The sequence below is a fragment of the Anguilla anguilla genome, chromosome 4 (genome assembly GCF_013347855.1).
Source record: "Anguilla anguilla isolate fAngAng1 chromosome 4, fAngAng1.pri, whole genome shotgun sequence".
Taxonomy (NCBI): Eukaryota; Metazoa; Chordata; class Actinopteri; order Anguilliformes; family Anguillidae; genus Anguilla; species Anguilla anguilla.
The window spans coordinates 45,341,580-45,365,621 of NC_049204.1; the positions used below are offsets into that span (position 1 = coordinate 45,341,580).

At 45.4% G+C, this 24,042-nt stretch overlaps 1 protein-coding gene across 4 annotated transcripts in view; it reads left to right on the forward strand.

Moving 5' to 3' along the window:
* Positions 1–24,042, forward strand: part of gpc5b (glypican 5b) — a 195,757-nt gene that overhangs the window by 140,754 nt on the left and 30,961 nt on the right. For all 4 annotated transcript variants that reach the window (XM_035414637.1, XM_035414636.1, XM_035414635.1 and 1 more), the window contains one exon: positions 6,667–6,796. In XM_035414637.1, the coding sequence (XP_035270528.1) occupies positions 6,667–6,796 (130 nt within the window). The remainder of the gene's footprint in view (positions 1–6,666; positions 6,797–24,042) is intronic.

The window sequence follows — 24,042 nt, forward strand, 5'->3', positions numbered from 1 at the left end:
CACACAAACATTTGGTTGGCTTGTGCTATCGGAGCGGTCAATGAAACATGGATAGATAGACCATTGATGACTGCATTAATGTTTAAGCTTGTGAAATTGGGCTCCCATTCCTCCAAAAAGGGGGTGTTCCTTGCCCCAATCTTTTTGCAGGGTAACAAGAGGAAGCAGACAGGCACTTGGTTGACCAAGAAGTTAATTATGAACCTGACTCAGCAGAGTCAATCCTGTGGTCAGTGAGCCAGAGGCCCAAAAGTTCCTGTGTATAGTTATGCATTGTTACAGTGGTATATACATTTGTTCATAACCTTATGTTGTGCTGATGTGGACATTAGCTTTCGCTCGGTGTCCATGATCGTGGTTGTTGCACTTTATTTGGAGAAAGTATATTAAGAGCAGTGGGAGTGGTTGAAATTTTGTAATGATTTCCTCTGATGTGCTTGACTGTGTTTTGATGTCTATAAATACCCCTAAAGCATATTTTGTTTAATAAAATGCAAGCAAACTGATCTTCAGTCCAATTAGCTACATGAAGGATTTGATCAGAAAAAGAAATTCTTAATTATATTTTAATGTGAAGTGCTGGAATCTTTGAACCTCCCTGAAGTCTACCCTGAGCCTGCCTTGTTCTGATGAGGATTGAAATAACTTTAGTTGTGCTTAAAACACGAATTGAACAGATCAAGTGTTATATTAAGAACCCCTAAGCAACCTGGAGATCTTACTGGAACTAAATGGAACAGTGAGGTTGTAGTCAGGTTTTCCTGGTGTCTGCATTTTTTAAAAGAATAAAAAGAAATGAACAATGAACCCTATTCATTAAGATGATGGGAATGACATGAAAAGGTTTTTTTAATTTTTTTTTAACCTGCAGACACTTTTTTGATGTTGCTAACCCTAGCCCAACACTGCAAAGCATGTTACGTAAACCGTTTTTACTGATTAATTATTAATAAAATGAATTCATTAGGGAAAATTATATGAGAAAAATGCAGTAACAGCCTTATGAAACCATCTGCTACATAATTTCAGGCAGTTACGCAGCGGTAGAAGCTCAAAAAGAAACTTTAAAGGTGGGTTTCAAAAAGAAACATCCCCACAGACAGTTCATTCTCCCGTGGAAAAGTGGCAGTAAATCTCCCTTGCTGCATACAGTTTAAGCCAAAAGTATATGTACACCGAGACTAAAGACATTCAAACTCAATTTTTGACAACTCTGCACATTTCATGTTACCATACATTTCATGTGTTCAGTCAATTAGGGTATATAGTTTATTTCCATAAGAGGCCATTTCAAAATAATATCTAAGAGAGATTTATTTAATCTTTTATATACTATATCAGATTTTCAGTGGGTCAAAAATTTACATACACTATGTTAGTATTTGGTGGCATTGCCTTTTAATTGCTTAACTTGAAATCAAATGCAGGGGGTAGCCTTCCACAAGCTTCTCACAATACTTTTCCAGAATTTTTGCCCATTCCTCCTGACAGAATGAGTGGAACTCAGTTCCTTGCTCAGACGAACTTTTTCAGTTCAGTCCACAAACTTTCTATGGGATTCAGGTCAGGGCTTTGTGATGGCCACTCCAATACTTTCACTTTGTTGTCTTTAAGCCATTTTGTTACAACTTAGGAGCATCATCCTGCTGGAAGACCCAGTTTTAACTTTCTAGCTGATGTCTTGAGGTGTTGCTTCAGTATTTCTAGATAATCCGCCTTCCTCATGATGCCATCTATTTTTTGAAGTGCACCAGTCCATTTTCCAGCAAGACACCCCCATAACATGATTCTGCCACCCCCATGCTTCACAGTTGGGATGGTGTTCTTAGGATTAAAAGCCTCACCCTTTTTCCCCTGTACATAGCGCTGATCATTATGGCCAAACAGTTCAATTTTTGTTTAATCTGATCAGAGAACACAGGTCTTCGTCCTGGTGATCACCTGAAAACTTCATTCTGCCTTTTTTATGCCGGTCTTGGAGTAGGGGCTTCTTCCTTGTGCGACAGCCTTTCAGGCCATGGGGATTTAGGATTCTCTTAATGGTGGATGTAAATACTTTGGTACCCAACTCCTTCACCAGTTCCTTTGTTGTTGTCTTGGGGTTCATTTGAACCTTTCGGACCAAAGTTTGTTAAGCCCTGGGAGTTAATTTGTGCCTCCTTCCTGAATGATGCAGTGTCTGTGTGGTCCCAAGATTTTTATATTTGCATACAACTGTTTGTTCAGATGCTCGTGGTACCTTCAGTCATTTGTAAATTGCTCCCAAGGAGGAACAAAGACTTGTGGAGGTCCACAATTTTTTTTCTGAGGTCTTGGCTGAGTTGCTAGGATTTTCCCATGGTATCAAGGGCAAAAAGGCAGTGGCAGTAGGCCCTTAAATACAGCCACAGGTGCCAATTAACTACCAATTAACTCAATTATGATAATTGGCCAATCAGAAGCTTTTAACAAGTAATTACATCAATTTCTGGACTATTCCAGTCAGTTAAAAGAGATAGTCAACTTGGTATATGTAAACTTTAGACCCACTTCAATTGTGATGTAGTGAATTAAAGCTGAAATAAATTTCTAATCGATTGTTTTAAAAATACCTCTGATGTGAACAAAGTAGATGTCCTAATTGACTTGCCAAAAGGAGTGTATGGTAACATGAAATGTGTGGAGCTGTGAAAAAGCTTTTGAATATGAGTTTGAATATCTTTAGCCTAGGTGTATGTAAACTTTTGGCCTGAACTGTAATTCTCGGACAACCCTTTAATTTCCTTATCGAGGCTCCCATTTGTTTACAGGCTGTGCTCGCGTGGACTGTGTCCTCCCCTTCCCCCCCCGGCTTCCCGAACGAGCTTCATCACTTGGTGATGTCAGTCCCAATTGATATGTCGGAGGAGCTGGGGGGACAAAGGGCGTGGCCGCTCCGCTCTTCCTCTGTGGGTCTAATTGGCGAGAAGTACTTCACATAAAGCCGCTCGTTATTTCAACTTGTGTCCGCCACCCCTGGGGTTTGTTTTTTTTTTAAGGGGGAGGGTTCCTTTCTGGCTCTGCAGGTACCCCTGCACCCACAGAGTCATTCTCACTGCTCACCTAAAAGTCAGTAACTCAGAAAGTCAGGCCAACAGAATAGGTGACTGTGATGTGAATTAACATAAATCGTTAATCATCAAACATCATTGTCCAATCGATGATTGGACATCAATCACTTTAATTGATCAGTCACATTAAGTGCTATCACCCTGTCACCTAGTTTTGAAATGGTTTTCACCCCTATCCATTTGGCAGAAGATGCCAGAGCCTTAAAACACACACAGGTTCAGGAACAGTTTTATCTGCTGTTTGAATGCCTGACTGCAAACATTATTCATTTATTATTATTTTATTCTTCAGGAGCACAAACACCCCTGTGTTATTTTCAAGTATGTATGGCCTGTATTTTGTTTTGCGTTTGTCATCCTTATCTATTTTCTGTTTTATTCATCTTTAACAAAGAATTCCATTGTATTATTTTCAAATTGCCGATGAACCTTGAGCTTGGAAGGCAGCCTGGGAGTGCTCATGACCAGGATTGGCCACTCCCAGTTTCTGTAGAACAGCGGTCTCCAACCCTGGTCCTAGAGAGCTACAGGGTCTGCTGGTTTTCATAGTGACTGCACTTCATGAATCAATTAGAGCAGTTGATTACACAGTTAACTCAACTCACCTGGTGTCTTGGGTCTCAATTGGGTGCTGAATTTAAGGTGAAAATAAAAACCAGCAGACCCTGTAGCTCTCCAGGATCAGGGTTGGAGACCACTGCTGTAGAAATTTCCAAGACTCAAAACACGGTGAATCAGGGGTAATGTTACTCATAAGAGAGGCATGTGAAATATTAATTTCTGGACATTGTTTATAACATTTGACCGGTCGAGGGGACTGTTGTGTTTGATTTTTATTGTGCTGTAAAAACTGAAAATCGAATTTCTCAGTTTCTGTTTTTTGCTGTTTACTCCAGCATTCTTTTCTTCTTAGCTGTCCATCATGTCCGATGATGAGGCTTGCTCCGGGGGATGCAATGGTGTAGTCCTTATAGCACCTCTTTTGTCTGCCAGCGGCCCGTTTTGCATAGCTGAGTTGCCCATACAGGGCTTGGTGGGGTAGGCGGTGGCCAGGCATGCGGATAGTATGCCCTATCCAGCGAAGATGTTTTTTAGCCACTGCTGCTTCCATGCAGATGGAGTTGGTCATGGAAAGAATCTCAGTATGGGGGATTCGATCTTCCCAAGTCAGGCCGGGGATCTTTTGAAGGCATCGGCCCGTTTTGCATAGCTGAGTTGCCCATACAGGGCTTGGTGGGGTAGGCGGTGGCCAGGCATGCGGATAGTATGCCCTATCCAGCGAAGATGTTTTTTAGCCACTGCTGCTTCCATGCAGATGGAGTTGGTCATGGAAAGAATCTCAGTATGGGGGATTCGATCTTCCCAAGTCAGGCCGAGGATCTTTTGAAGGCATCGGATGTTAAAGGCCTCCAAGTTTGTGACGTGCGGTCTGTATACTGTATACTATACGGCAACCTTGGTGCTGACCTTCAGGTTTTTGTTTTCAAAAACCCTTCTGTGGAGGCGCCCAAAGGCTGATGAGGCTTTGTTTATGCGGCTGTTCATTTCAGTGTCAAGGGAGGAGTCTGAGGAAAGTGTGGAGCCAAGATAGGTGAACTGGCCCACTACTTTGAGTGGAACACCATTGATTTGGAAGCTGGGGGGTGAAGGATGTTGGATAGTGAATTGTGCCAAAACTTCAGTTTTCTGAATGTTAACCTGGAGACCAAAGGACTGGTATAGGCCAGAAATTGTGATTAGGGCCTGCTGCATGGACTCTGGGTTATGTGCCAGGAGAGCGCAGTCATCTGCGTATTGAAGCTCACCGATTTGGCAGGTCTTTGTCTTTGTATAGGCCTGGAGCCGTCGGATGTTAAATAGACTTCCGTCAAGGCGGTACTCCAGGTGAACTCCATCTCTGTGTCCCAAGGCATGATGGTGGGTGATGGCTGAGAGGAGGAGATTGAACAAGACCGGTGCCAAGACACAGCCTTGCTTCACCTAAACGTCGACCTTGAAGGACTCTGACTGGAGTCCTCCCGTGAGGACTCTGGCTTGCATGCCATCATGCAGTTGCTGCAGGACGGAGAGAAACTTAGGTGGTACCCCAAGTTTGGAGAGCTGTTTCCAGAGCATCTCACGGTTTATGGTATCAACGGCTTTACTGAGGTCAATGAAGGCTATGTACAGGTCTTTGCGCTGCTCTCTGCTCTCCTCTAGTAACTGCCGTAAGACAAAGATCATGTCGGTAGTGGATCTAGACTTCCGGAAACCACTTTGTGTTTCTGGGAGAGCACTTTCCGAAATGTGTTCCACCAGTCTGTTGAGCATGATTTTTGCCAGCACTTTCCCTGCAGTGGAGAGGAGAGAGATTCCCCGGCTGTTCCCACAAACTGCTCTGTCCCCCTTCTGTTTGTAAATGACCACAATGTTAGCATCCTTCCAGTCCTGCGGGAGGATCTTGGACTTCCAGATGTTTGTGATCAGGAGGTGTAGGTGGCGTGTGAGGAGATGCAATCAGGTCCTGCACTTTTGTTGTTCTTCAAGCCCCTGATGGCTTAGCGGGTTTCAAAGAACTGTGGCGGAGTGTCGAGATGCAGGATTTGTGGAAGATCTGGAAGTTTATTGAGGATGTGAAGATCAACAGGGTTGGTGTGGTTGAGGAGGGTCTCAAAGTGATCCGCCCAGCGGCCAAGGATCTCATGAAGGTCCTTGAGAAGAGTGTCCCCATCTGCTGATCGGACAGGGGCATTACTTTGTTCCCTGGGGCCATATGAGGCTTTGATAGCATCATAGAAGCCCTGGGTCTGCAAAGTTTTGGATTTCTTGAGCCTTCTGCACCCACCAGGTGTCTTCCATGATCCGGAGAGCACGCTGGGTCGCAGCTCTTGGTGGAGGATCCAGGGTTGGACAGGAGACCTTTGTGGGCTTCATGTTTTGTTTGCAGGAGTGACTGTATTTCGGCAGAGTTGTTATCAAACTAGTCCTGATGACGTTTCCTTAGCAGACCAAGTGCTTCCGATGCTGCACCGTGGATAGCTCTGCGCAGAGCTGACCAATCAGTGGATTCCTCCGGAACTTGATCAAGGTTTCTTGCAAGGAGCCGTCGGAGGTTGCCTGTGGTGGTGGGGTTGTTCAGTGCTGTGCAGTTGAGTTTTCTGTTTGAGGCTGTCCTTGGGCGGCGGGGTTGAATATCTATGAGGAGTTTGGATCTGACCATAAGATGATCAGTCCAAAATTCAGCCCTGTGCATGACTCGGTGATGAGAACATCCTGTCTGTCCTTTTGACGGACAATGATGTAATCCAGGAGGTGCCAGTGTTTTGAGCGGGGGTGTTGCCAGGTGGTTTTGAACCTGTTCTTCATCTGGAAGGTGGTATTGGTATCCAGAATTCAGTCCAGTAAGGTACACCACACGGCATTAGCAGTGGAACATATTTTAATCTGGAGAGCTCATTTAAAAAAATGGCTTCATATATGACTTCATGTAAAATGACAAAGAGATGGCTTTACACAGAATGGGTATGTTTATGGCCCCAATCTGAAGCTTATGGGTGACCTTTGACCCGCTAACACGGGCCTGTGGTGTCTGTGGCAGGAGATGCAGGGAAAGACCCCCCAGGAGAGGGACAGGGGAGCGTGGGTGGAGAGGGGAAGCGGAATGCCAGAGGGCAGTGGTGACTGCGACGACGAGGACGGCTGCCAGGGCTCTGGGGACAAAGCAGACGGTGAGTCTTCCTCTCCTCCCTCCTTATCCTCCTCCTCAGTTTTCATCCTCTCTCCTCCATCGCCAGCCCTAAGCACCCCTGTGCTGCATTTCATCCATCTCCATTACCTCATGCCCCCTGCGTTCTGTGAAGCTCCCAGAATGCACGTCTCCATCCTGCACATGCCACTCTTATCATCTTACTAACCCCACGCCCCTTGCTAACCCCACTGCTCCAAACATCAACCACAACTCAACCCCACTGTCTTCAAACCTCCATAACATAATCCTCATCTACCCCTTATTCCTACACCCAAAACCAACATCCCTCTCTTTACTGTCTTCCTGATAGACCACCCCAGTCTGCATCACTTTCTCATCTTTCCCCCAGTTTCTGTAATCTCCGCTGACACATCCACCCCTCCCACCTGCCTTAGAAACTCCCAGAAGTTTGTGCTGCTCAGGTTCTCATAGTTTGTGTGTGTGTGCATGCGTGTGTGTCTGTGTGTGTCCGTGTACATGCATTCCTGCGTGTCTGTGTTATATCATGTGAGGTGAAGACTCTGTGTGTCCTACTGATCTCTAAACAGGAACATTTTCACACACTGATTTACCATACAGGATATTCATAAGCCCCTGGGTCTTTCCCCACTCACATGCGCAGTCGATCCCTGGTATACACAGAGACCTTTGCTTGTCATTTTATGAACCTGCATACAAATGGGCTGGTGTGCCAGCGGTGGACTACACGAAACCACGGCACTGTCAAGTGGCTGCATCAATTAACTTTAGTTCAGAGCAATGCTGGCTCTGTGATTGGCTGTCCGGTCACTTTTTTATGACTAATACACCTCTCAGCTGACAGCACACAGCAACGGAACTCTACAGGAAGCTTCTTTAGCTCAGTGTGCCCATGAAGAACAAAGAATTATCAGTGCGGAATGAAGAAGTGCACTTATTTCATTATGCAATCCTGCTTTTTTATAGTATGCCATGCATTATTTTTTTATTATTATGAATCACCAGCAGCAGTCTGATCCAACTTAAAAAAAAAAAACCCCCCACTGTGTTAACAACCAGTAGTACATCAACTGACTTTTGCCGTGCTTAAAAATAATGTATATTATGCCTTGAGTGCCAGTGGTGCCCTTCTCTTCATGCGCTCTCCCTCAATTGTGGCTGTCTGGCTTTGTTTGGTTCATCTGGCATCATATGCTGAGTTCTACAAGGGCAGCAGCTCATTAGTGGCCTCTGTGACCAATCCCGGGGCCAACACTGAAATTAACTGTCGTGATTCGCTGGTATCAAACTGTGGCAAAACGACTTGTCTTTGGAGAGGGGCAGTAGACTGGTCCAGTGACTGTGTGTTTGGTGTCTAACGCCCATGCATGTGGGTTCATTTTGTGAACCCACATGCATTCCATTTTGTCTTGAGCAGGCAAAGTTCTCCACACCCTGAATTAGAATCGGGTTTTCTTTTAGTGGTTTGCAATCGTTTGGGTAATTTTGATGGAGGCTATACCATGACGAAACATCAATGCTTTTAATATGGATTAAATACACTACATGGACAAAAGTGGACACCTGACATCCAAAATCTCATCCAAAGTTATGGGCATTAAAACCACCCTTTGCTGCTATAACAACCTCAACTCTTCTGGGAAGGCTTTATACTAGATATTGGAGAATTGCTGTAGGGATTTGCTTCCATTTAGCCAGAAGAGCATTAGTGAGGTTGGGCACTGATTTGGCAATTAGGTCTGGCTCACAGTTGGGTTTCCAATTGATCCCAATGGTGTTGGATGGGGTTGAGGTCAGGGCTCTGTGCAGGCCAGTCAAGTTCTTCTACATTGTTCTTGACATAACCATTTCTATATGAACTTTGCTCTGTGCCCGGGGACACTGACAGGCTGAAACAGGAAAGGGCCTTCCCAAAACTGTTGGGGGAGCACAGAATCTGATTGTATGCTGTCGCATTAAGATTTGCCTTCACTAAAACTAAGGGGCCTTGCCCAAACCATGAAAAAAGTCCCCAGACCAAGGAGTGGCCAGATACCTTTGGTCAAATAGTATATATAAGCAGATATATTTTATATTTAATATATTTTGCCTGTGTGTTTTTTTTCTTTTTGAGCCTGACCTCAGGTTGGTTTGTGTATGATCACTTCAGATTCCCAGTGGTTTTGTTTCCTCAATAGAGACAGTGAATAGCACAATAGAAGAAGGTACCTCATGTCTCCCCTCTGACCCCACGAGACACAAGCTGTTGCCATAGAAACTCGGACGGTAAATCACGCCCCCCTCCGAGGTGTTTAACCTTCCAGCGAGTTGCCATGCATCACACCTGGGAATGAACGCTAGGCGACGTTTGGGGTTGATCCGAGAGCTCGCCCGTTCCCTGTCTCTGCTTCATTAAGACCCTTCCAGATGGACCGGGGGGACCGGGGACAGGACAGCGTGGCGGGAAACAGCTGGCCTCAGCGGCGAGTTGCTCCCGCTCTTCAGGGGCCTGTCTGTGTGAAGAAACGCCCCCCGGAGGCTGCCCTTTGGGCCGTATTACCCACTGGGTCTGAAAGGCCGTCCACTATCGAATAAAAGCCTCAGTCCTGATTTTCCAAACCAGCTTACCACCAGTGTAAACCACCTGTTTACATGACAAAAACAGCTCAACCTGCCGTTTGTCAGGTGCTCAGTAAATTATGTTTAATGGGCGCAGCTGTTTTCTTAGCTTTTTCCCCCCATTTTCCTTCTTGTGAGTGGGATGTATTCCAGAGGGAAGCTGACAGAAAAAGAATAAATTCAGGGTGACTTCAATATTCATAAAATCATATATTGTGTTTTTGTGGGAAACAGTCGAGTATTCTTTGCTGTCTTCTGACATAGCTGACTAAATCCCTCAAGAAAAAATAATAATTTCAACATGAAAATAAGACAAACAAACAAGCCTTAAACATAAAGCCTTCCGATATGATGATAATAAATGCAGTGAGTAGTTTTTTCACAGCACATTGTCAAGTATTACAAGCATATACCTTATTATTTGTGTCTTACACTTAATGTATGTACAGCAATAACTGCCACAGCTGCGATACAGCATTTTATGACTATGACTGGTGCTTTATCTCAAATAATGAGGCTTGGAACACGCAGCACAACCTATACCCCACATTTTTCCATATTATGCTTTAGTTTGGATTAATCAGCAGCAGGAACAGTATGCAGTATGCAGCCTGTGGCTTGTGCTGGATGGTGGGAGCAGACTTAAGGGCTTAAGATGGGTTTCACTGATAGCCTCATCCAAGGCCAAGCCTTACTGTCTCTATGGATATGGCCGTCAGCTAAAAATGCTCAACAGATTGGCACGCGCACACACACACACAGACATAAACACATGCACACATACTCACACATACATACACACAAATGTGCACCCGTGTGTACACATATTCACACGCACACACACACCGTACACACATACTGCACACACACACACACACACACACACAGACATAAACACATGCACATATACTCCAACATAGGGTCCAAGTTGAACTGTGCGGTTGTTCCCTGCACTTGGAACGGAACTTCTCTCTAGGGTTTTCGACACACTTGTTCCTGGTTATGGTTATACACTTTGTTGTACGTCGCTCTGGATGAGAGCGTCTGCCAAATGCCTGTAATGTAATGTAATGTAATACTCACACATACATACACACAAATGTGCACCCGTGTGTACACATATACACACGTACACACCATACACACATACTGCACACACACACACACACGCACACATAAACACATGCACACACGCATACACATACATGCACATACTGTACACGAGCATGCGCGCATACACGCGCAGACATAAACATGTGCACACACGCAAACACATTCACACACATGCATGTGCACCCGCGTGTACACGTATGCAAATGCACACACACACACACAGACATAAACCCATGCAAACACGCACACATATACATGCACATGCTCCTGCGTGTACACATGTACATATGCATACGCATACGTGCACACACATATATACACACACACATACACACACACAGACTTACACAGACACACCTATTGTATGAACATAACACAATCTACTTCTGTTCTCAGAAATAAGGGAGATGTCAGCCTTTTCTGTTAAATTATATTTTCCTCTAACTGCAACTCCCTGAATTACACGACTGAAAAAAGGGAAGCTTTGGTCTTTTTTCAAGGCAGTTTTCTTCCCTCGTTGAGTTAAATTAAAAAATGTATGAAATAAGTACATGGTTGAAAAAACACTTTCCTTGGCCAGAACATGGTAATATATATAATATCCTTACATTTATATAGCACTTTTCTGAATGCTCAAAGTGCTTTACAGTGAAGGGGAACTCACCCACCACCAATGTGTAGCACCCACCTGGGTGATGCACGGCAGCCATTTTGCACCAGAAAGCCCACCACACATTAGCGAAGGTGGAGAGGGAGAGAACATTTATTTAGCTAATTAAATCTGGGGATGGTTTTGGTGGTAAGTTTTGCGAGAGCCAGATCTGGGATTTAGCCTGGACACCAGGGACCCCCTACTCTTAGTGTAAGTGTCATGGGACCTTTAATGACCACAGTGAGTCAGGACCTTGGTTTAACGTCTCATCCGAAAGACGGTAATGAAGCTCAGTGATTTCCGAAAGATCAGCAATTCTTTTACCTGTGTGTAAAGATTTTTACACTTTTTTCTTCGCTGTACTCTTTTTTTCTGTTTCTGTTTTAAAAAAAAATTAAAATACACTAAAATTAAAGTGATGCCTGTAAATGCTAATGGCCGAATGGTCAAATGGTCTGTACAGGCAGTGACCAGCAGCAGTGAATCCATGGCTGTCTGTCTCTTCCCATGATTCCTGGCTTCGTAGCAATGGTCTTATCTCTCTGCCAACAGCAGCTTAGAGTCTATGCTGGTAGGTGGGAAGGGGGGGGGGCAGTGGATCCTGTTATACAATGGGTGGGTAATACAGGCTGGGGTGGTGTTGAGGGGTGTTCATAGTTTTTTTCAGGTCCCTTGGTAACAGGCTGCAGCTGTGCGTCTGCTTTTGTGGGCTTGTCTAATGGTCGCCAGGCAGCTGTGCTGAGTCACAGTCACGGCACTGGCGCCACGACCGTGGTATCACGGGTTTGAATCCTGGCAGGGACAAAGCATGGGGCAATGAGAAAGCTCCAGCTGTGTAAATTGACATCCAAGTGTAACCGGTGTATACTGTTACGACATAAGCTATAGACAAAAAGGGAGACAACACAACAAGGTATACTTTTAAACAAAGGAATTATTTATTAAGACGAAAACAATGATACATGTATGAGTGAAATGTAGGGTATTTGTATTAAATGTGTGTGGATGCGCGTGTGCAAATATGGGATGTGAATGTACCACGCAAAACCTGTGAAGAAAAGAGGGTGAAGGGAAAAACCTGCGGGCCGTCCAACCGCCAGACCTGGTGCAGGATTACCTGGAACAGAGTGAGAAAGAAAGAGAAAAGCGGCCCAGAAAGCAATGGGGCTTCCTTATTATAGGGTTTACCCCCAGGTGCTCTCAATTAGAAAGGGGTGCACCGCACACACTGGGCGACTCCTGTAACTACAATAAGAATAAAATAATATTAGAGACAGTCGTCACACCCCCACCGTTAGAAGGGGCGCTACCATGCGACCCAAAAAAAAATATTTCAAACCATTACCAATACTTTTCACTGTTAAACAATTGAGTATCTATGAAGGGGCTTGGGAGAGGGCGTCCGCAAGAACATTTTCCCGCCCTTTAACATGTAGAATCTGCAGGGAGTGGCCCTGCAAGAAAAGACACCAGCGCATGAGCCGTTGGTTTGAATTCTGCATCGTATGCAGAAACGTTAAAGGGTTATGGTCAGTATAAACTGTAAGGGGATTAGAGGTAGAATCCAGATAAACTTCGAAATGTTGTAACGCCCAGATAAGAGCGAGGGCTTCCTGCTCAATCACGGAATAGTTTAATTGATGTTTATTAAACTTGCGTGAGAAAAACCCTACCGGATGATTTATACCCTGCTCGCCTGACTGCATAAGGACAGCTCCTGCGCCCACCTGGCTAGCATCCACGTACAATATGAATGGCTTATCGTATCGCGGAGCAGAAAGAATTGGTGCATGACACAGTAAGGACTTGGCCGCTTCAAAAGCCTCCTGACAAGTCTTGGTCCACACAAAAGAGACTTTACCGCTTAACAAGTTCGTTAAAGGCGCTACGACTGTGGAAAATTTTTTACAGAATCCGCGGTAATAGCCAATCATACCCAAAAACCGCATCAAATCTTTTTTGGACTTTGGAGGTGGATAATTATCAATGGCTAAAACTTTGGCCCTAACAGGGCAAACCTTTCCCTGTCCTACCACTTTACCTAAATAAGTGACTGTAGCCTGGGCAAACTCGCACTTGGCTAGATTTACAGTCAACGCAGCATTGGAAAAACGGTCGAGCAGGGCACCGAGACGGTGTACATGTTCAGGCCAAGTGTCGCTAAACACCACCACGTCGTCGAGGTAAGCTGCGCAACCATCAAGACCATCCAATATCTTATTCATAAGGCGCTGGAAAGTGGCCGGCGCGTTTTTTAACCCAAAACTCATAACGGAGTAAGCATATAGTCCGGAATGAGTTACGAATGCTGATACTTCACGGGCACGCTGAGTTAAGGGCACCTGGTAATAACCCTTCAACAAATCAAGTTTGCTCACAAATGCCGCTTGCCCGACTTGATCGACACAGTCCTCCATTCGTGGCAAGGGAAAACAGTCGGCTTTTGTCACGGCATTTACTTTCCGATAATCAGTACAAAACCGAAAAGACCCGTCAGGCTTATTCACCAACAGGCAAGGCGAAGCCCACGCCGACGATGTTGGTTCAGCAATACCGTTGTCCAGCATATATTTTATTTCTGCCTCCAGATGTTTTCGTTTGGTCAGGGACACACGATAAAAGCGCTGTTTGATGGGAGCTGCAGCGCCCACATCAATATCATGCTCAATGACGGGGGTGCAAGTTGGCGTATCAGTAAATATGCTTAAATTACCATTAATTAATGCAATCAAGTCGGCACGTTGTTCCGCAGACAAATGGTCAAACCGGGACTCTAATGTTTTCAGAAATGCTGTGTTTTCCAGTCTGCCCTGAAACATGCCTTCAGCTCTCATTGTGATATCCTCCTCGCCCCCACAGGAGACTGGACTAATCACAGCATTAGGCACGTCCGTGCTAGGCACTGAACCTGAATCACAGCCCACATTGAAGCCTACAGCTTTAACGGGAAACACCATGGCCATATTCACAGGACCAGAAGCAACAGGGGTTGTCACTTCTTCAACAGAGTTGGTTGTGTTATACGCCTTTAGTAAATTAATGTGACAGACTTGTGCCTTTTTTCGTCGATCGGGAGCTCTTCAAGCCTTATTTTGGCCAACTCAAGCTCATTTGTCATTTCTAATTTTTTGAGCTCTATTTCCGCCAACCTCAATCTCAGAGTACCCTCACCTGCATCTTGAGGGTCTGACATACTGGTATTTAAGAGGCCTCGCTCCACGGAGAGCTGATGTAATAAATCTTTCAAAAAGACGATACTATGACTAGAACTAGCTAGTTCTTGAGGAACGCCCCAAGACTGCGCGAGTAGTAACAGTTCCGCTTTTTGAAGGAGCCGAAAACTACTCAATGACGGGCGGAGTAGAAATTCGTTTATTTTCGGATCTTTATTTAGCTCAACAAAACCTTGACGCCTAGTATGCATAAATACCACAATCTCCACTCGGCCCGTACCACGCGGTGTCGATGCAGACAATGGACTTAATTTAAGGTAAGAAAGTACCACACAGCGCGTTCTGTGCACCCCGTGCGCCCTCTATGAGGCCACGCACTGACAATCCAGTATTTGTGGAAGAAAGAAAAAATATATATCGGTCAAGTTCAGCTGACCGTCCGTTTACAAAATGCTCAACAGCGGAACAAGAACCAAGCGTATACACAATACTACACCAACGCCACCAGTAATTTTACTCTGGACAAAATACCAACAAAAGCCAGAACCGGCGATTTAGCCAAAAACTTGGCTGAGCGCTTTGTCCCACACAATACCTAACCCTCTAAACCTGCTCCGTCTAACAGTGGTGCTAATACAGGGATCTTTAAACGCGAGGGAAATTGCAGAATTTCAAATTACCCCACATACAATTTTAGGCAAAATCCCCAACAATTGAGGGATAGAGGGACCATTATATGCCCCCTCCAGAGCAACAACGAACGCGTCCCCCATCCCAGTTACCACTGTCCAACTTCACTGACTGGAACAACGCTCAATTAATCACCAGCCCCGAACATTAGAAGGTACTACTCACCAGGTATACAGTAGCAAGACAGAACAGCCGCAGAACCCAGCGGACAGAAATTCCCGGAGGGTTACACTTCCTTCTCCTCCAGAGAGAAAAAAAACAAAACCTTGCGTGTCTCCCAAACGTTACAGCAGAGTGAAGGTCATGCAACAGGCAATAAACCCCCTCCAGCTCGCAACGCAACTACGGAACTCAATCCGCTAAATTATCAGTCGCCGACACAAAGGATAAACCGTTAAGTCTATCCCTCCGCTGCCACCATTTTGTTACGACATAAGCTATAGTCGTGACAAAAAGGGAGACAACACAACAAGGTATACTTTTAAACAAAGGAATTATTTATTAAGACGAAAACAATGATACATGTATGAGTGAAATGTAGGGTATTTGTATTAAATGTGTGTGGATGCGCGTGTGCAAATATGGGATGTGAATGTACCACGCAAAACCTGTGAAGAAAAGAGGGTGAAGGGAAAAACCCGCGGGCCGTCCAACCGCCAGACCTGGTGCAGGATTACCTGGAACAGAGTGAGAAAGAAAGAGAAAAGCGGCCCAGAAAGCAATGGGGCTTCCTTATTATAGGGTTTACCCCCAGGTGCTCTCAATTAGAAAGGGGTGCACCGCACACACTGGCCGACTCCTGTAACTACAATAAGAATAAAATAATATTAGAGACAGTTGTCACAATACGAACATTCTTAATAGTCTGGACATTTGAGTTATTTATTTATTCAGTGCCACATCCACCAGCATTGTTTCGTTCTGAGTCCTGGTGCAGGATCTTTCTAGAATAGTCCCTACTGATGTGCGTGCTCAGACTCAGAACACACTAGATTTAGATTAGTGTCTTTCACCTTTCATCTGCTTCTGTTGCCATGTAATTTAGCATCCTGGTTATGTAAGGGGAAAATTTAGAAGCTTCTGGAAGTATTGTCATTGGTCTGAAATAAACTGCTGCAAATATACACTCTGTATATCTTCCTGTTTGTCTGCGAATGTCACCTCAATTTGCTGAACTCCTTCTCTTTCTCCATTTCTGACTCTGTCTGTTTTCTTTCTCTCTGTCCCTGTGCGTGTTTATTTGCGGTGTGAGCATAATGACACCCGTCACTGTTTTGTGCGCCAACAAAGAGAACCATGATGGAAGAAGTGTCACTCCCTACATTTCAGGCCGGGCTGAGCGCGAGAGAGTTTTACGATACGTGTCAATCAAAAAAAAAAGCTGCGCCCCAGCAACAGCTGCTACCCGCAGCCAGTGATGGATGGCAGCAGTGGAGCCGCGCGCCACCGCGCACTACGAAAATGGAGCCTGAGAGCGAAGTTATCCGCATTGCCTCGCCTCATAAATTCACGCAAAGACAAAAACGCAAGCGGCGGCCGGATCACCGTGTCGTATCCAATGACTGCTGCAGTTGCGCAGCCCTGGCTTATTTTACAGGTTTACTGAAAAGGCTGGTTTGTCAGCGTCACGTGGCACAAATATCGTTTTCACGGGGATTGCGGGGAGCAGATATCGGAGCTCTGCTGACGTCGAGGGAGTCATTTTCCCTTAGCCGCTCATTGTCGCCGATCCCCCGTTTCACCTTTTTCAAATCCTGATCTGAGAGAGAGAGAGAGAGAAAACTGAAGGACTCGTTGAATCTTAAGTGCGTCACCCTGGCCCGAATGAGTAAACGGCGAGTAACTCCGTCCAATCACTCGCCCCCGCGCTGATTGCAGCACTTCGGCATCTGAGTTTGTGGGATTAAATGCAGTCTCAGATAATGTTGTGTCTGGGCCGACAGGCCCGTAACGCCACCCCTCATCCCCATTCCACTGATTTCAGTCACGTGAAGCATCCAGACTGGCAGCTCTAGGCAGGTTTCATTGGCACAATAACCCAAGCCATCTCTAACCAGAAGTCCACTCAGTTTGGGTGTTCACGTTCCATGCAATTCCAGGCTGAAATGGAGTCATTTGCCATATTATTCAGCATAAAGCTGTAGCCTTTCAGCATTTAATGTTCAACATTTTTACTTCTTCGCCATGTTGTGAACAATCTTCAGTCTGGAGGTGCTGGTCTCTCAGAGTGGATGGTGTGTGCAGTCCAGAGCTGTTGGGAGAAACAGGATGTGGCCCCCACATGCTGGAGTTTCCGTGTGGCCAATGCCGATGCAGTCCGGTTGCTAAATGTGCTCATGGTAATTAACAGTCTGGTTTCTAATTAACAGGCCAGTTGCTAATTATCAGTCAGGTTGCTAATTGTGCTCATGAGGTAAATTACACTAATGGCCATGTGAAGTACAGTGTGGTGAGTGATGTCACTGTCCAGCTTGTCTGTGCTAAATCTACATGTTGATTTCTAGCCCTAATCGGAGCCAGCACCATTATCTGAGGGCATGAAATACGACGTGCCAGTACGCCGATCTGCCTTCGCTCCCTCCCAGTCCTGAGCACTGAACGGACCTGTGGCTGGATGTGGACCTCGCTGATGGACGCTGTTGTTCTGCCAGTCGTTAATGTAGATTCTGCACAAACTCTCAGAAACGAAGGACAGAGTTATTGGAGGAGGCAGTGGGAGGGTGGCGGCCTAATTGTTGTTTTTCTAAACAAGCTGTGAACAGTTGTGATATGGCACATGGACCCTGCCGCTGCCTCAGAGCCCTGCGTGTCTGTCACATCTGGCCCCGGCCACTGCATCATGGGAAATAATCACAGCTTTCATAGCTGGAATGGGTGTCCCTACTGCAGGCTGCAGGATGTGTGTGTGTGTGTGTGTGGCCACGCACACGTCTGTGTGTGTGTGCGTGCATGTGTGTGTGCCTGTGTGTGGGCATGTGCATGTGTGTGGGTGTGCACATGTCTGTGTGTGTGTATGTGCGCACGTCTGTGTGTGTGTGTGTGTGTGCACACGTCTGTGTGGGTGGGTGTGCGCACGTCTGTGTGTGTATGCACACGTGCATTTAACTGTTTGTTAGTGACTGATATTCCTTGAGATTAAGCAGCTGTCTCTGTGGCATCTGTCCATGTTGGAGGGAGAGAGAGAGAGAGAGAGAGATAGAGAGAGAGAAAGGTGCTGGTCCTGCTGCCAGTTAGCTGTTAAGTGGACTGGTGGGCCTGGTGTGATACTAGATTCCAGTAAATACGGAATTCACTTCAACTAAAAAAGATTAACTTTCCCAGAATGCTTTGTGTATCTGTATTCAGACCTGGCTCTAGGAGCGCATCATTGATATGCTGGTAGTACTGCTGTCGGGGGGGAAGGGGTCAGGATTTTGTTTAAATATATGTTTACACACACACACAAATACATACGCACATGCACAAACACACTCATACGCACACACATATACCCCACGCACACGCACTCACACACAGACACACATGCACATCCACGCAAGCACACACACATAGACTCACACTTACACACACACACACATAGACTCACACTCACACACACACACGTAGACTCATGTAGACACACACACAGACTGCGCCGGACCCCTCAGGCTGAGTGAACTTGACAGATACCCTGTCAGGGAAGGAGCCGTGAGGCGGGGCCCAACTTTAAAGGGATTCTGGGAGTTTTGGCTCTTGCTTCTCCGTTTCTGTGGAAGCTGGTCCTGATGCTTCCAAATTAGGTTTCATTGAGAGGAGAGAAGGTGGACAGCCTGTTCATTTTTTAGCTCCCTGTGGGACTAGAAGGTGACAGTAGCGTCCTGACCAACAGCCACGTGACGAGTTCGGCTTCAGCTCTTCCTTTCTCTTACCCCCCCAGACACCCCCCCCCCACCCACCCACCCCCCCACCTCCATCCCACCCACCCCTGCCCCCACCCACCCCTCCATACCCTGACACTAGCAGCATGGAAAACAGAGATAAGCAAAAGAGCGCCAGGCGGACAGAAAGAGCCACAGCGCCGAAAACCGCCAGCTAATCCCATCGCCTGCCTTCATTTGCAGCATCAATTATTTACATGGGCTGGCTCTGCGGGTCGGCTGAGGGGTCGTTAATTAACACCACCCCCCCCCCACCCCCCCGCCCTCAACTGAAATTTTATAGAGCACGGCCCTCTGCAGCCGAGCCGGCCGATTAGCCAGACCCGGGAAGAGGGAGGCCGCCTCCCCGCTCTCTCCCGAACTGGACGCATCTTTGAAACACAACAGAATTTTATTTCTATTCGTTTTTGGAGTTGGCTGGGTTTTATTGTTCCCTGCCCTCCGGCATTCTATATGGGCGTGTTTTTCAGGGGAACTTTCTCTGAAGATGCTGCTCTTGTAAGCTTGTGTCGAGCCAGGCTGTCATTATGGGATACAGATTTTTTCAGGCCTGAAATTTTTATGCTCCAATGGGATCTGTGGACAGAGAGCCCTTGGCATTCTCACAATGTCACAATGTGATTTCCAATATTGCGGGAATGTTTTGTTTGCTTACAAAGTAATTGGGTTGCAGATGGAATGTGGGCCTTAGTTAAAGGGGGGGGGTCGGGGGGTGGGGGGGAAGCTCCTCTGTCCCCTTTTCCCTTTTCAGGATCACCTGAGACCTGGGATTGATTTAACCATCTGAACAAACAGGACCTCAACGGCCAGATGGCTACAATCAGCACCCAGTGTTCAATAATGTTTTGTCTCAAAAGATTTCCTGTAGAATTCCCAGAATGCATTGCTGTAATCTCTGGGCAGAGCATCTGCAGTTGTGAAGAGAACCGCATCCGTTGGTGTGGCTGTCAGGTGCTTTGTCATCTGGAGTTTTCGTTTTTTCATGACGGAAAAACAAACAGAAGTATACGAACAGAGAACAGTTGCCCGTGAAAAATGTGGGGGGATAAACAGTCATACCTCATTAATTACCTTTCCCAGGCATGTAGGCTTCTTCAGACATTTCTTTCATCACAAGCCTGGACCGTAGAATGCCTCTCAGGCACTGCTGGACTGCAGAGGAATATACTGTGCACACGACATGAGTGTGTGTGTGTGTTGTATGCGTGTGTGTGTGTGTGTGTGTGTGTGTATATGCTTGTGTGTGTGTGCATGAGTTAGTGTGCATGTATTACTATCTTTGTGAGAACCAAATGTCCCCACAAGGATAGAAAGATGAGGAAAATTATGCAAGGTGGGAACCTTTTGCTGGTCCCCACAAGTTCAAGAGGCTGTTTTAGGGTTAGGACTTTGGGTTAGGGTTAGGGTTACAATTAGGTTAAGGTTAGGGTTAAGGTTAGGCATGTAGTGGTTGGGATTAGGGTTAGGGTTAGAGGTTATGGAATGAATGTAAGTCAATGGGAAGTCCTCACAAGTTTAACAATATACACATGTGTGTGTGTGTTGTATGTGTGTGTGCGTTTATCTGCTTGTGAGTTACAGATACTGAGATTAAGGTCAGGAGTGTCTTACTAGCAGCAGTGATGTTCTTCCTCATGTGCTCCTGCCACTCCTTTGGGGGATTCTGAGAACTGTTGGGGGACCAGCACATCACTGGTATCCATTATCCAGTGCTAGGGATCCGTTGGCCAGAGTGGTGTAAAGTATACAGACAGAGAGGGCCTTAGCCTCCTATCACGGGACCAGTTTTTGTGAGCAGGCTCGTATTTGCTCACAGCTTTTCTTCATCGCGGGAAACCGCGGGACATAAAACTGAAACCCTGCTGATTGTGCCGCTGACTAATTTCCCTTGGCTTGGCCGAAGCAATATTTTGCACTAATAGCTGATTTTGCACACCTTAATGGCTCTGGGCATTGTTGTAAATGGCAATTTGGATCTAACTGAAGGTTGTAACTGGTTTTGTGGTTTTTGGCTACCGCCAGTGGTGTAACAAGCAGGAAAGCTCAAGATTTGACATTTCCTGCAAGAAAAGCTCTGATCAGTGCTGGTCTGTTCTTCCTCTCTAACTGCCTATGCGCGGGGTAAAGGAGCTGCTCTCAAATAAAGGGGATGGTAGTGAAGCCTCTTTGACGGTCCCCCATTGTGTGAGCACTTAGCACTAATACAACACTTTTTAGGCCCGTTAACAAACGCTTAGTCCTTTTTACAGAAATCCATAATTGGCAGGGAACCGTGACGTGAGGCGAATGCTGATGAGTGACAGTTGAGTTTTCATTAGTCGTTTGGACAAGTAAAGCAAATGGCACTTAAATATTGAAGTGTGGGCTGTCTGTAATCTGCCCAGGGTTGGGTGTGGTCTGATTTCAGCTCAGTGAGGACACACCCACCTGTGCCCCTTGTGTTGCATCTCGTTACCCACCTCATTCCACCTGGAGGGGGCAGTTAACTTGGGGTTGTGGGTCTCAGCGAATCGGAAATGAAAGGGTCTGCCGGTAATATCCGCATACTCCAACGTGGACCTTGCGGTGGGATTACAGCCGGTCCGTGCCGGACCCCGGAGCCCGGTCCACACCCCCCGTTACAGGTGCGTGCCGCCTACTCCCACCGGCTCCCCAGGGGCAGGCTGCTGGAATGTGCGCGTCCCTGCCAAAACTCTCAGATGCCGAACACCTTGTCCCCTGTTATCCGCTTCCTTTCTGAACACGCTACGGGCTTCTCTTTTCTTCCTCTCCTCATCTCAGCCGGCTTCTTTTACACACGTTTGCCACTGAGAGTAATAAGAGCCGGCCTTTATGAGGAACAAACACTGGCACCCCATTCTCCCTGTCACGCGCTGTCCGTGTCAAACCGTACCCAAGCGCTTTCTGCCGAAACTGAGGTAACCCTGCACAACAGCAGTCAGAAAAATACCAGTTTGACTGTAAATGTATTAGAAACCAAATCTTGTTCAGATTTTGTGGAGGCGGGTTGTAGAAAAGGGTCTGAAGCTTTGGCTTTCCCTTCTTCCATTATCATGTCACGCTGTATGAGTGCGGTTTGAGATACGCAGGCCCTCCTCACAGCACACATGCTGCACTGCGCAGCCACAGGCCTGTGATGATGTCCCATCGAAAGGAGAGCCAGCACGCACAGATCACAAGGCTTTCCTGCCTGCTGAAGGAGATGCAAGGCCTCCAAAACTTTGTGTCTGATAAAGAACAACAGGAGCAATTGATGATAGTCTTAAGAATCCCAGATAAATACCATATGCGTGTCACACGTGTAGCTGCAGAGCTGCCAGACTGCTTCCCAGTCTAGTTTTATTCCAGTGAATTCCGTTATATTCTAAAACAGACGGCTGCTGGGTGGATCATTCGGTTAAGTCGCCGAGCTATGGTGCATGGATGAGCCCCACGGTCTCGGGTCGAGTCCGGACCACGCCAGTATTGACTCTGGTCAGTAGCTCTAAAGGGCAAAACATTCTTTTATCACTAAGAATTTGTATTCCATTGTAGTAACAAGATAAAGCCAACAATAGCCGAAGGTATGCCAGTACAGCTGTGAAAAACGCTGCACACTGAACACTGAAATAAACTTTTTCATAATAAAATTTTTCGAAAATTATACCATGTCATTCTACTGTCAATATCTGCAACTAAATATGGAATAAATATACAACCTTACCATTGGTTTTACGTGCAGAGATGTCCCTTTCGATACTGAGTGGTAATATATTGTCTTGGACAATTTGTTTGTGAAATATGCATTCATTTGTGATGCCTGGGTACCTTCCAAAATAGCTGTGCATAATACCACACGTGTTGTTTACGGTGTTGTCGTCCTTTGTAGTGCTATCTGGCTTGATCATCAATTAATCTGTCCAATAGGTGACTGAATAAGCTGTCCAACAATGTATAATATGTCTAATTTTACTTTTGGAATAGCGTTTTAGAGCTCAGTGTAACCAAAAGTTTTGTCTCATTATATCCAATAGGTGATTGAATAAGCTGTCTAACAATGTATAATATGTCTAATTTTACTTTTGGAATAGCGTTTTAGAGCTCCATGTAACCAAAAGTTTTGTCTCATTATATGCATTATGCGTTGAGTCTGTGGTAGCAGTAAAAGACACTGCACCTGGCTAAATTTTTTGGGAAATATTATTATTCTTGAGAAATACTAAACATGGCTAAGGCACATGTTTGCTGACAGACCTAGCTGATATACTGTTTTGTGGACTAACTCACAACTGGGGAATGCCAGCATTGATTCTGTCTCTGTCTCTATCTACAGAACACAGATAAGATTTCATCATCCAAATGTAAGCGATACTGCTGAAAATATTACGGTTATATACGGTTATTTTTGAAATTGTTAAACTTTTCTTAAATAGGTTAGTGGTATTTTGTAATGAGGATATTTCACACTGTAAAGTACGTGTTCGTTGGTAGCTAAGTTGTGTTTGTGTTTAATGCACTGGATGTGACCTGAACTAGAACATTGCCAAAACGTGGTGGACGGCTGAATATTGTTTCCATACAAAAAAAAGATCACATACTGTAGAGCACAGAAAAACATATGAGAGTTAATTATTACACATTTAGGTACTGTACCACATTGTGTGATAATGTTTTTGCATTATTTTTAAATTTGATATCAATGTTTCATCTTAAACCTTCATAAGGGGCTCATTTATATACTTTATAATGGATATAAAGCATTTTATTCATTTTTGGAGAGATTTTGGATATGTTTCTGGACCCCTAGATATTTTAGACCACTGTACTGACAGAAGGATTGTAATTCCCACTTGAAAATGATGCAACAGTGAGTTCCTTGAGTCAAAACAGTTGATTTGTGGTGAAATAGTGAATATGTTGTGATTTACAGCAATGCATAATTTAGACATTTTGGATAGATTTGGAGACGCTGGGTACACTGCTTAGTTTTTGCTTCATACATCTATAGTAGTTCTACATATCCACCCTTAGATTTTATGTGTGGTCAAGACGTTTTTGATCTAGCACATGTATAGTTTAACCTCCTGTATATATGCAATCTCTCAGTATTTCATTGCAAACTTAA